The sequence below is a fragment of the Hylaeus anthracinus genome, unplaced genomic scaffold, assembly GCF_026225885.1.
Source record: "Hylaeus anthracinus isolate JK02 unplaced genomic scaffold, UHH_iyHylAnth1.0_haploid 11997, whole genome shotgun sequence".
Taxonomy (NCBI): domain Eukaryota; kingdom Metazoa; phylum Arthropoda; class Insecta; order Hymenoptera; family Colletidae; genus Hylaeus; species Hylaeus anthracinus.
This window is the reverse complement of record NW_026534344.1, coordinates 6,164,209-6,177,611: the sequence shown is the minus strand read 5'-3', so window position 1 is coordinate 6,177,611 and position 13,403 is coordinate 6,164,209. Positions and strand designations below refer to the sequence as shown.

Here is a 13,403-nt window from a genome sequence, read left to right as displayed (position 1 = left end):
TCTAACAATCTCATGTCATGCGTCTTATATATCTCATAAAACCCATTAATAATATATGCTCCCTTAAGCTCCCATTATAAACGAACAGAAATTCCCCCAAGAAACGAGAAAAATCGGTAAACGTCACCGAAATTATCCACTAAAATCGGTGGCCACATTTTATTAGCACCTCTTGTTTCGCTATGCCTTACGATTGCGCGATTAGTTCCACCTCGAGAACGTTAAGGCCCTCGACTGGATTCCACCGTCGAAAGAAACGATTCGAAGGGAGCGCGCAGTCGTAAAAAGTTTTCTGCAGCCTGTCTTCCTCACCCTCTCCTTCACCCACGCCCGAAAATCTGTCCCTAACCGCATACCACGACCGTTTAACTTTGTAACACGACGACGGCATTGACAGTTACTGCCGCGGCGCGGCGTCGCGTTCCACCGATGAAATACACTTGGGGTATACGCGACGATAATATAGGCGAAGTGCGCGCCGGAACGATAATTGCCCTTTCATTATACGTCGCCTTAATCTGTTTTATGTGACGTTTCAATTTCGTATATCATGCGCGAAGCGCGGGTCCGCAACGGTGGCGCGAGGAACCCTCGGCCGAGGTCTGAATAGGCCCGCTAATCGAGATTTGTGAATTAACAGAAGATATGGGTAGATTAATCGTCGACGGTCACGGCACCGCGCGGTCCAGTACGGCCAGTATACCCGATAAAGAATCGGTCGAGTCAATTAAAGTAATTGCATGAATATGCAACGTTGACCATTATCGGGGCGAGTTTGTCTCATCTTTTATCATCGAGTCTCCTAATGTGGATCTCTACGGTGGGTAAGTCGCAGAGGACTTGCGTTAGACTTAGGTAGAAATGAGAGCAGAAGTTTGTATAGTGCTGAAGACTGAATTATGGCTGTTTTTTGATTATCATTTGTTATCGTGGCAGACGGCTGAGACCAATAATTCTTGTATCGGTAGAAATAGTAAATCTACGATCGCTTATTGAGAGCAGTTTAGATCTAATTGTGCTTGCACGCGGGCTGTCAGATTCGATTCAAACAAAATTCAAATTGCAGAGCGGAAATTTTTCCATCTATTAAATACTTTGTATCATTGTTAGATACCCTTAAATAATTGTTTTATTTATCGCTACACTGACCAGAAATATGATTCTTGTGTAGTAGTTGATACCCTGATAGTTAACTTAGCGGTTTCAGGCATGTAAATATTAGTATCAAGGACATAATAGGATACTATAATGAAAACGTTAAAATAAATATGTAAATTACGTAATAATAATATAATGTTTAACAAAATCCAAGCAAACGACAAATTCATTAGTTCCACTTTGCACCTGATCATCGACTACTCATTCTACTGCGCTGCTTGAACATGTACGAGGAGAAAGGAGCCTGTCACCAACATTGGGTCAGCCTTAATGTTTCTTGATATGAATCATGGTCAGTTTTACAGTGTATAGATTTTTGAAAATTTATCGATAAAGAGGTCATTTAAAACTGTCTTCTTCATTTATTTCAAATTTTTCAGTTTCCTTTAGTTATAACAACATTATACTCATTTGTAACTGTAAACAACTGAAAGTTAACAAAAATTGTTCCAAATTGTGTTAATTTAATTAATGTATAATGTATATTATAACGTAATTGTGATAATGCTTATTATCCTATACCTATACTGTAAGCTTGAGCTCATTTCTTATTTGTTTACTGGTTTAGCTGTTATAATTTATTCAATTCTTAATAATACTATGTTTCAAGCAGTTATTAGTTTCAAGAAGAAAAATGTTTCACAATATTTATTGCAATTTGTAGCTCATTCAAGTATTGTTTCGCTATCTTCAATATGCAGCCTTTTGTCTGTTCTCATTCGTATCGCGCAGTAGAATTGGTCAGCCATGATCAGGCGCTGCGTTCAACTCGCGATTCCAATTGTAACAAGGTGTCGTTACCTTGCGGTGTATCGAAGAACTTCGTTCACAGCAATCTACTTGGTTCTCCAGACATTTCAATACATGTACTCATCGTCAAATAATTGTTATCATTACATGTACTTTGCTCTATGTATATTTAAACTTTGGAATCATTGCGCACTGACGTAAGAAATAGTAGATAAATCGAACTGTAAGTTTCCTTTATTACCGTAATTCAAAGTAATTTTTATTTTTTTAATATTTGTTTGGAATTCCATAGTTCGTTACAGATATTATAGCAAAAATAAATATCTTATAATTATTATTTAGCGAATCCAGTATGTTCGTATCTAAAAATATACAAAATATGTGTAGGATAAACTAATGCAATATAAACAAAAAGTGCATGTAGAATAAATAAATAATTCATTTTGCATAAATGCATATATTTGGGACACATTGAACACATATTTTTCATATTTGTATAAGCTGTAAATTCGAAGTTGCAAATTGGATTCAATTAGAGCAGCAAATGCAGGGTCTACGAAGAGACATTCTTGTATGGGCATGTATCGCATAACTCTCCAACTGATACCTGAACGTCAAGAGAAGGAAACGATTCGATAAATGACGGCGTCGGAGTTAGGGTTGAACGACGTCGTGGTTACAGAATGCGAGCACGTTTGAACGACGTTTCTCGGCGAAAACAACGAAAGTGAACGCCTCCGTCTTACTATGATAGCACGAACGCCGGCATTAATATCGAATTATAACGCTATTGCGTACGGGTACGTAACGGCGTTGCATAAATGAGACAAGCCTAACGTCTCTGCGACGGACGAGCATTGAACTCTCCTACTGGCTCCGGCACGATTGCAACGAAAACGTCGCGCTCGCTTCGACCGCCTTGTTTATCATTCCATGAATACAAATTCCGGAGCACTGTCCTTTCTTACTTTCACTGCAACTGCACGCAGATATTCCCCGCGACAAATCCATTTCGATCACGATCGCTCGCGAATCGCTGGACGATTTTAAATGGTAAATTGTGCGACGCGACGAATCTATTATCCCAGGAATGAAATTCAGATAGAATAGCATGTGACCTCTAAATATACAGGCCTAAAAAATGATTCATTGATCATCAGTTGATTCAGGAGTTTCCGGATTTTATTATTCATTAGTTTTAGACTTTTACTTTTGTTATTTGACTTTTTTTGGGAAATACTTTGTGACTAGTAAGTGAAAATGACAATATAACAAATGATGACAGGTAAATGATATCCATTGAAATAAAATGAGTGTTTGATTCTAGGAGTTCTTTTTGCTTAGTGCAATGGAATGTATGAAATAACAGGAAGTACATTTTTTATTAAATTCAAACAATGACTCAGTGATAACTAATATTTATTTTAATACAATAAATATTGCATTCATTACTTAATTTTATAAATGGATAAAAACATTTTAATTTCACGTGTGTATTAAAATTGTTATTGTTGATCCAATGATGGGAATGCCTAAGGGAAGTTGTGTAACGCCAAAGAATCGCTTAAAAAGATATTATACTTCTAAACGTGAAAGCTATTTCTTCAGAAATTGATTCTCACGAATCGAGCGGTTGGGTTGCAAGATTGCAAAGTGTATATTTCACTCGGTTGAGCCTTATAATGCCCTTAATACTATCACTATAAATGTCAAGAAGTTCTCTTATATGATCGAGAAAGTATCCTCTTAACCGACTATTTGTGTAATTATAACCCTACAACTAGTCTCTTATCTATGACCGAATTCAGGAAACCATAAACAGGTGGAATAATAGAAATTCTCTTTGCATTTTCAAGCACAGTTTTATCTGTATTTTTGTTCGAGGTATATACAATATTGCATACGATGTCCTTGCGAATACATCGTACTTGCCCTGAAGAAGATCACCTTGGAAAGTCACGTTTCTGGAAGCGTAAATGCCCCATATAAACGTATGATCAAGGACTTTCCCTGATTGCAACTATAGTCGTTCCAACGTAACTCGCGGTAATAAAGTTTAATTTTGCAAAATTAATTTCAATCTTACTAATCATTACCCTATGAATATCGAATTCATTTGTTATCATATTAGATCATATGTTTATATAAATTAAGACGAATTAAGAAGACACTCTTTTTTGGAGAGGTAGATAAATTTACTTCTTTTATATAAAATACATTACACGCTACGTCCTGAACTAGGATATTTTCATTATTTTAAAAGTTATTATTTTAAGTTTAATAAGTATAAAAAATTTCAAAAGTCAATTTCAAAATCATGAAAATTGCCTCGAAACTGGTTAGAATAAGAGTACTAGCATGTTTCGAGACAACTGCCATACTGCGCGACGTTGCAGCGTAATCGATTTTCCTATTTTCCGCGTTTATGCAAGAGGAATGGGCGCATCAAAAACCGGAGGCATGTCATGCTCGACGGTGAATGAAAATTGGCACTTTAGAAATTTTCAAAGTCGCTCCTCGGTGCGGTGAACTCGCGCGCTGAGATCGCTGCGAGGTTGAGGCGGTGGTCGGGCCCATGGGCGGGCCCCGCCGCTCCCGAAGGGGACCTATATAAGTTGCCCCGCGGTCGGTGTAAAGCGATCCTATAATACAATCGCGTCTGCCTCATCAGCAACGAGACATGCGTCTTCTCGTGAGTACTCCTCGATTTTCCTCTTTCTCTGACAACAGAGATGGGCACTATTTTTATCTGGATAAAAGTTGCAAACAGTGAATACAAAAATAAAGGTCACCTATTAATTCATTACTCGATAAATAAAAATTTGAATTTGAACAAAAAGATGAAATATACCATTGTGAAGAAACAAGTCACGTCACATAACATCACAAATAAATTACTACATGTTGATCTTATTGTCTATTACAATAAATTCCACAAATAAATTTGTACATGATAGTTTCTTTTTTTGTTATCTATTATCTAAATAAAATGTTGCCCATCTTCAGTTGGTAGTGTCTCATTGATGCCCCGTTGTGGAAACTTGGATTTGTTGTATTGTCATCGACAGTGTTTTTTCCCATTTTTTTTTTCACGGGACAGATGTTTTACAAATAATTTGCTGTTACTCGAATTCAATTGTTTGGATCATCGATAGTGCATCTTTACGCGTTCGTTTCTGTGCGAATTCGTTCTTCAGGGATGAATTATTCCTATCGTTGTTAATATCAGAACTTGGAATTAATACTTATTCGTCATTTTTTTTTGTATTATTTCAATCAGTGGTTTTCCTTCTAACTGTCTGGATAATTTGTTAGTACGGTGTTTTTCTTCTCTAATTGTCTTAACGACCTAGACCACTGCTTTTTCCGCTTCAGCTGCCTCGACGGTTGAAACAAGCGGTCAATTCCTTGTACAACGTGGTTGTTAGTGATTTTGTCTAATGTAATTAGATTTTAACCGTGTGTTTATGCATATACAGAAATGGAATAAAATGTGTTTTATAGTGATTTTAAATGATAGTCTTCTGTGGACTTTTCGTGTATTGATTATTACCGATCACTCGGATGTCATTCTTCATTTTCTACATTTATTTAAAATTATTAGGTAGAAGCAGTTAAATATTAAATTATATGCACTCATTTTCACTGATATTTTATTTGTTCGTGCTGTTTTTAATTGAGATTATCGCGTACTAATTAATACACACAAAACGTAAAGATACTTTGTCTATTGTTCTTTACCAACATTCAACAATACTTAAGAAGCGAATAAATTTATTGCAATGCATGATTCAGAGAATTGCATTATTCGTTACAAGGTATCTTAGCCTTTCCTTTTGAAAGAATGGTTTTGTCAACCGTCCATTCGCGATTTTCTTTTACTGTGAAACCCGGAGGTAACCCCACGTAGAAATGAATTTCAAACGCGCAATCTCGTCACTCGGTTATTTTTTACCGCGCGCGAGGTTATTGGAAAGTATTCGAGTGCCAACTATTTTATGCAAACCCGTGTCACCAGGTGTTGTCTCTCTTGTTTTGCGCTGGCCTTGCGCTCGCCCAGCACAATCGGTACGCTGTGACCACGCCGGTGCCCATTTTGAAGCAAATAAACAAGTAAGTACCGCTTTACTGTCTCTACTCATTTAACGTACCTAACATTGTATTCCAATCGCATTTGGAAACTTAAAACCTTACTACCTGCTCGGAAAAACTGAATTTGTTGATAGAAAATATCTCTATGTAAAAATTGAAAAGACGTATTCTTTTGATCATCCGTATTCGTTAAATTAAAGAATTAAACATTTAGTGTTCATTCCTTTCTATTCAATCACAGAAATGTCATGAATGGAACGACCATTTAAGGAAGTGTTATTATGTTTTATAATGTCGTTATAATACAATTCTATTTTGTTTAATGTTTCGACCACGCAACGTATGATCTTCTTCGGGAGAACTAAGTAACTAGAATATGATAGGGATTAAATGAAGATTTTTAAACTTTCGAGAATAGAATAGAAATTTTATTTCCTTTGATCCTTTGAGAAAGTGTTGCAGTAAAATTATAAAAGCTACGAATGTATGCGTTTCTTTGACGACCAGGTGTATTGTAATAAATTTGAAAGCATACTGTCCAGACCACAAATATCTCCTAAACGGAAATGGAAATTTGTTTCACTCGAGAAAGTGCTACTGCCTGCACACGCCTAATTTATGCAGAGATTCTTAAGCAACGAGCGACTGCGAAAACTGCGCGTAAACCCTCTATGTGGGCGTAGCGGTGAATAGTTTTGTAAGAAGTTTTGATTATTCTGCAATTTCAAGGGCAAGTCTATACTTTTCACCGATTCTGCAACAGACAGACAATGGCTGTATTGCATTAGTCTGATTTCGTGCGTTTGTGTAATTCCTCTGCGGACATTCGTGACCGATTGACGTAAGATGCAATGCTAATCGCTGACACATGAATCATCTAATGCATTTAAATTATTTTGCAAGAATTAATTCCTTTTCCCTATTATTTTTAAATTACACGCGGTGTCTATGCAAGATTATTCTTTGAAAGTGTTCTCTTTTGACAACTGTTTTAGTAATTAAATAGTTGTCAATAATGTCAATTGCTTTTAGGTGTATTAATTACTGATGGACAAAGTAGCTTAACAAGCATTTTTCTAATTTAAAGGAGGAGTGGTTTTTAAGAATGAAAATTACTAATAAAGTATATCAATACAGAATTTATCAATCATAAATTGTTTCGAACGATATGTAAACTTAAAATTATATTGTATTTTATAAATATCATACAAAGTACAGTTTTGAAAATTGATATTGGACCACTGAGTTGTCTAATTAATTCATATCCTGGCCAGGCACAACGAAGATGGCAGCTACAGCTATGGCTATGAGGCAGCTGATGGTTCGTACAAGATCGAATCGAAGTATCCAACTGGCGAAGTTTATGGAAAATATGGATTCGTCGACGATACCGGAAGTGTTCGCGAGATTGAATACGGCGCATCGAGACGTGGTTTCGAGCCTGTTGGTCCTGGGATAAACGTCCCACCGCCCACGTTAAGGGGTAACAGCATCGCTGACCCTAACGAACCCATCGACGACGGTTCGTACAAGGAAGACCCGTCTATTTATTACACGGATCCTCGATACACTAATGGGGAACGTTACGAGCCGATCCCTCGGCAACCACTCGTTCAGAATACGCCGAGGCCGATTCCAGCGCCGATTTACAATCCACCCAGGTCAGTGACTAATCAATTACTCTGATTATTAGTACTTGCCTTACGCTGGAAGCAAAGAATCAATTTATCTGTTATTTCTGAAAGAATTGATCGATTTGAGTGGGAAAAATCGTTTTGTAACTCCCAAGACTGCACAAAGTTAAAGAGAAACTGATTTAATTACAAAATTAAATTTTTAGTAAAATGTGAATTCCGTAAGATTTTATCGTATTTAACAGAAAAATAATTCCCTTCATATTTTACATATTCGTAGACCCACGTGAACATCTATAATTCCTATTGCCAAATATCTCCTAGATTCATACAGGGTGTGCCAAAAGTATCTTGAACAAAACCAGATTAATGCACAGATTGATACCTGAAATTAATAATAATCACAGAGATCTTTAAACATACAAAACTCGAAGCAAATCCATGTAAGATGTAAGGGTTGTCAATTCCAAGTAAGGTCCTTAGGAAAGAAGATGATCGAAATCCCATCGCTAACAATGTTCCCTGCGCCAGATTACGATCGCGAAATGGCCATTACCATTTCCACGAACCGTAGACGGGGAGGGGGGACTTCCTCAACATGAAGTTCGCGCATCTCTGTGCAACGAACCACGTAAATGTCAAGTGAATCTCACTTGAAAGTGCAGCGAACGTGACTTGCTCGACTCGCGGCTACTCCCGACTCGGCTCGCGGGAAAATAAACAGCGGTATTAACTGGCAGCATCTGTTTCTCGGCTTTCCAGGTATCCCACGCAAGTGCAGTACCAACCGAAGCCCCAGTATCAGCCAGAATATCGACCGCAGTACGGATCCCAGTATCAACCACAATATCAGGGCCAACAACAACCTCCCGCGTATCGCGTCCCGCCGATACAAAGCGGAATTCAGGGTCGTTCAGGCCCCAATGTCGATCCCAATGCCGGGTTAGCCTCTTACACGGTTAATTACAGGCGATAGAGATCCCGCCACCGCCTCGCCGCGTGTAAATATTGCGTTATTAACGCCGATTCCGCTGACGCGTCTGTTGGGGCCAGTTTCCACGAATCGGTTCGATCACGGAATAATGACTTAGGCTGCGGATCTTACCCGTGGCGTATGTAAATCATTGGCTAACTGCAAGAACAAGATTTCTGGATTTTATTGAAAAGATAAGGGAACTGTTAACTTTGGATCGGTACCGTGAGTGTTTTGTTTTTAATTATCTTGTAAAATATAATTTGTTGAGGGAGTCTCTTTGAAGAAGTTTTTGGAGTTGGGCAATTCAAATAGCCTATTGCAAAGTGATTGGACATTTGCGCATCTCCCTTGCGCATAGGAGCCAAGGAAAGCCACGAAACCATCTGAAATGGCGCGTACTGAAGCTTCTGTATCTATCATTATTCTGTGATTCAATCCGTGAATATCGGAGCTGACGTACACGTAAGCTTGAAATGTTATAGATTTTCTTCTGTTTAATTGTTATGGATTTTTTCGACTGGAATTGTTAACACTTGAACGACTGAACAAGTTTGTGGGCATTGAGTTTGGAAACTGAAATTTTAAGATACGACGGGCACATTACTTCGCGAAGTTAATATTCAGGAGATATCTTGTAAATTTAGAATCAATGAATTCGTGGTTACCAAGCATGCTGATTGTTTATGTGCTTGTTTGAGGTTGAAATTTTGTGAGTGACTACATGATGCCCACAGGTTATCCAAATATTTCATGGACTCTTACAAACTCACCTGAGTTGGAGAACGTGGACCCAGTTATATTACCCAAACCCAGTTATATCACTGATATTTAGTAATTATTGATTACAGATAAGGATACTTTTTAAGACGATAGTTTGCCACCTTACCTTCCGCATGACTTTCACGTCTTTTGTCTTCGCGATTTTTATATCGAGTCTTATAAGTAGTTCCTCTGTAAAGCTCTACCTCTTTTTCATTCTTCTACCTGTTCTTCTACCTCTTTATACTCTCGTAACTCAATTGTTTACATCTCTTAGTGTTACACGTTTCTTTTTAGCATCTATTAGTTTTAACGCTCAAACCATAATGACTCAGACTATTCTCTGCGCGTGTGTTATTTTGTGATAAAAATTGTACAGTAACTCCTCGATAAAAGATCCACCCCTTATGTGTGTTATTTGCGTCTTTTATCAAGGAATTATTAGTTTACACCGAATCGTAACGGCATCTCGCGTTCGGTAGGTTGTTCCGCTGTTTTGAAATACAGATTGAGTGACGTCGACTGGTAACTGCGTTCTTCCTCGTCGCCCCGTGACAACTGGGGTGAACAATTCGCGAGATATGCGCTGGCGAAATGGAATCCCGTTCATGTTAATCAGCGTGTCGCGAGCAATTGCAAATGCGAGCATGGGTGAACTTGACTCGTTGGCAAAAAATCGCGTAGTTGGAATGCCTTCGAGCCGGCATTCTGATGATATCAATCGATCCATGCATGCTGGCGACCCGTCCAGCACGCGTCGTAGGCGATCCACCTTAAGAATCGCGATTATGTCTGCGAGATTCCTGTATGAATAATAAGGAACTGAGGAAGGCGAGATACTTACATTTCATTTTTTATAAGTTCCCTTCGTCGAGGATCAATAGGAAATGCAAATGGATTGCGTCGATAGATTCATGCAGAGATGGACGAAATTCTATTCAAAGATGGTAAATAAAAGCGACGCATAGCGTGTTATATGATTCTATGATTAAAATTGTATATTTCACTGTAAGATTCAGATGTTCTTTATCGTGAAGGTCTAAATTATGTAAGTTAATTTTTGTGACGCGTACATTTAATGTATTTTTACGCGTTCATTTAACGTTAAATTCAGGGTTGCTTGTAATTAATTCTGAAGCAAACTACGTGGTTTCTTTCAGTTTATATTTCCTCTATAATTGTATTATTTTTAATATCCAAAGGAGCCTGGAGCATAGTTTAAACCAAGCTTGAGTTAACGTATTGTAGTAACTCCCAACAATATGTACAGTGATTTTTGGTTTAAGGATAAACAGACAATTGTCTATTTCTTATTCTTATCTAAATAAGAATTTTGTCCACCTCTGATTTCTAAACATTCATGCGATTAACAGAGAAGCAGTAATCGATGACTGGACGATGTAATAATACACTGAATATCATGTATCTCGTATATACAATCGTCAGGAATTTCTGTAGCCAAGAAGAGATACTGTTAAAAATGTTACACGTGTTAGTATAGTAAGGACATTATTTTATGTGCTATCTGCATTGTTTTATGGTAATTTACTGTACTACGTAATAAAGTATTTATGGAAGAGTGTGGTGACAGTTGTTTTGATCATTGGAGTATGCGACCCCTTTTACTACGGGTGTAAACAAAGCTGCGTATTTATGCTAATAAGCTACATAGCTTTATCAATCTTTCTTGAATTATTCCTAAGTCATTTTTTTTCTAGTTGCCTTTCACCTTCTCAAGAAATAAGACAGTTGAAAAAGATGAACTCACCAAAAACATTTTTATATCTTTTGTAAGTCAAGATTCCTAGCTATTAAGAATTCTCTACCTTGTTTTTGTTAAAAAGCTGTGTAACTTGTTATCGTTAACAAGTTTTCTAACAATTTCTTATGTCATACTCGTAGATATTGAAAATTATGAAAGTACCCAATAACAAATATAAATCGACGAATCAAGCCAGCTTCCCTTGTACAGAGTGTCCGGGAACTACGAGTAAAAAATTCACTGGTCAAGAGAGCTCGCTCCAAGCCCTTCACTCTGTCTACAAATTTCTCTCCTCGATGCGTGGCAAGAAATGAAAAGCAAGCCTCTCCTCATTTACAACGCCAACGACTACCAAAATGGACGACCTTGTCTGGACGCACGAATGGCTCAGACGCCATCGATAGCCATGCAACTGCATACACCTTGGTAGTTTTTTGTACTTGCAAGGAAGGCTGTCGCCACACCCAGGAATTTCATCCACGGTCTTCGACCATCGGATGCATTGTGTAATTATGTGGGGCACCTGTAGGTGAAACTTGCTCACTGAACGTGCTCTTATTTTTGCGCGCCAACAGAGTCGATGAGAATAAACGCTTTTAGATTCAGACTAATTTCTGCTTATCCTTCCACAGAGAGTTCAATGGCTATATTTTCACCGCCATTGACACTTAAATAGCTACCGATGCTTAAACAGTCACAGACACTTAAACAGTTTATTGCTACTTCGTACAGCGAGGTCGGCATTTGCAGAGTTGTTCCAACGCGCCACTATAATCGACGTTGACCCATAATGGCGGGCAACGGTCGTTTTGCGAGAGTTATGAAACTGCAAAGAGCAGCGTTTGAACGTGAAATTCGTGGCTAACTTTCTTTTCCTTGCACTGTTCCTCGGTCAGACGTTTCTGAAGTTTCTCCTCGAAGATTCGAATCTACACTCGTTCTAACATCGACTGCACGTACGGTGCAGCTTTAAAATTAGACCGACATAGTAGAAGCAGATTTTCTTTATTGCAGAATTATTAACTATGCAATATTGTGTCTCTTTATATTTATATTGTGTCTCTTTCAAGCTCGTGATTATCATTGGAGTTAAGAAATAAATCAAGGAATAAATTCTTCTGGTGCTCCAAACAAAAACTTCATTTTTCCTGAAACTTTCGCAACGTAATTCTAACTTTTCAATTTTTATTTTCGAAACCAACCATCCTACGAATAAACTGTAAATATAAAAAAGTTTCGTCTCATCATCCCTTATAAGCTGATATTTTTTAAAAATTGATCTAACGAATACAAACGGATCTCTGAGCCCATTTCTCGAGGGCGTATGTATATAATGTTAAGGTTCTTCAAATTTAACTCAGGATTCTGTAAAAGTGGCGATCCCCAGGTCCGCGTAACGCAACCTTCCACGTCAGCCTTCCAGATAACCCAACCTTCAGAGATTTCCTTTGTTCACCGTGAAAATGAGACCCAAGTGGGCGACTGGCGTCAGCGAACAACCGAGACTATTCTGAACGCCACTATGTGGGTATAACAGGAACCGTTGGCTGCCTTCCTACTCCAACCTTTTATTCTGATCCTGAACTGTCCCGCACGCGGACATGCACGTTACGCATACCTGATACGTGGAGACTGCCGCGGACCACCGCCCATGCCCACCTTTCACAATATACGTGCCCTCGCTTCGGGCTCCTCGATCTGGCCGATCTACTTGCCGATCGGGGCCCGCTGGAAGCGTACCCTGATGCCCTTTACCGAACTTACGACGACTCGCGGCGTTCCCTTCTTTATTTCGAATTTTAATGCATACCTCAGCGTATGCTGCTTACGTATTCTTAGAAGGATAAATATCATCGACTCTCAGGATGTAAATTAATTATTGTGTCGCATACATTTAACGTATTTCGTATTTAACGTTAAATTCAGGATTGCTTGTAATTAATTTCCAAGCACTCTTCGTGGATTCTTTCGGGTCACATTTTCTCTATATTTATAATATCTTTAATATTCAAAGTAGCCTAGAACATAGTTTAAACCAAGCTTGAGTCAACGTATTATAATAACTCCGAACAATATTTACAGTGATTTTATCAGCGATGGATTGTGTGCATTGTTCTGCATGAGAATCGTGGGATCGCTGAACTGTCTACGATTGGAGAGCTGGAGGACCTTGAATGGAATTGTTATTCAGCGAAATGCATTTTTACGAAGAGGTTACTCGAGTCCTTTGCAGTCGAGAGGTGACTTTCAAATACTATATGGTTTTATGTGA

General features: G+C 38.2%; 1 protein-coding gene across 2 annotated transcripts; it reads left to right on the top strand.

Moving 5' to 3' along the window:
* Window positions 1–472: 472 nt before the first annotated feature.
* Window positions 473–10,948, top strand: LOC128889773 (uncharacterized). Of its 2 annotated transcripts, none has more exons than XM_054147736.1 (4): window positions 473–820; window positions 5,927–6,021; window positions 7,275–7,661; window positions 8,397–10,948. In XM_054147736.1, exons 1-4 carry the CDS (start codon window positions 806–808, stop codon window positions 8,608–8,610), a joined length of 711 nt encoding a protein of 236 aa, XP_054003711.1. In that variant the 5' UTR covers window positions 473–805; the 3' UTR covers window positions 8,611–10,948. The 2 variants fall into 2 exon arrangements, with proteins under 2 accessions (XP_054003711.1, XP_054003712.1); XM_054147737.1 differs by lacking the exon at window positions 473–820 and adding an exon at window positions 4,557–4,600.
* The last annotated feature ends 2,455 nt before the right edge of the window (window positions 10,949–13,403 follow it).

Coding starts and splice junctions, on each gene's coding strand:
- LOC128889773 (XM_054147736.1), top strand. Junction 6,022..7,274: donor ATTTTGAAGCAAATAAACAA/GTAAGTACCGCT, acceptor TATCCTGGCCAG/GCACAACGAAGATGGCAGCT. Junction 7,662..8,396: donor CCGATTTACAATCCACCCAG/GTCAGTGACTAA, acceptor TCGGCTTTCCAG/GTATCCCACGCAAGTGCAGT.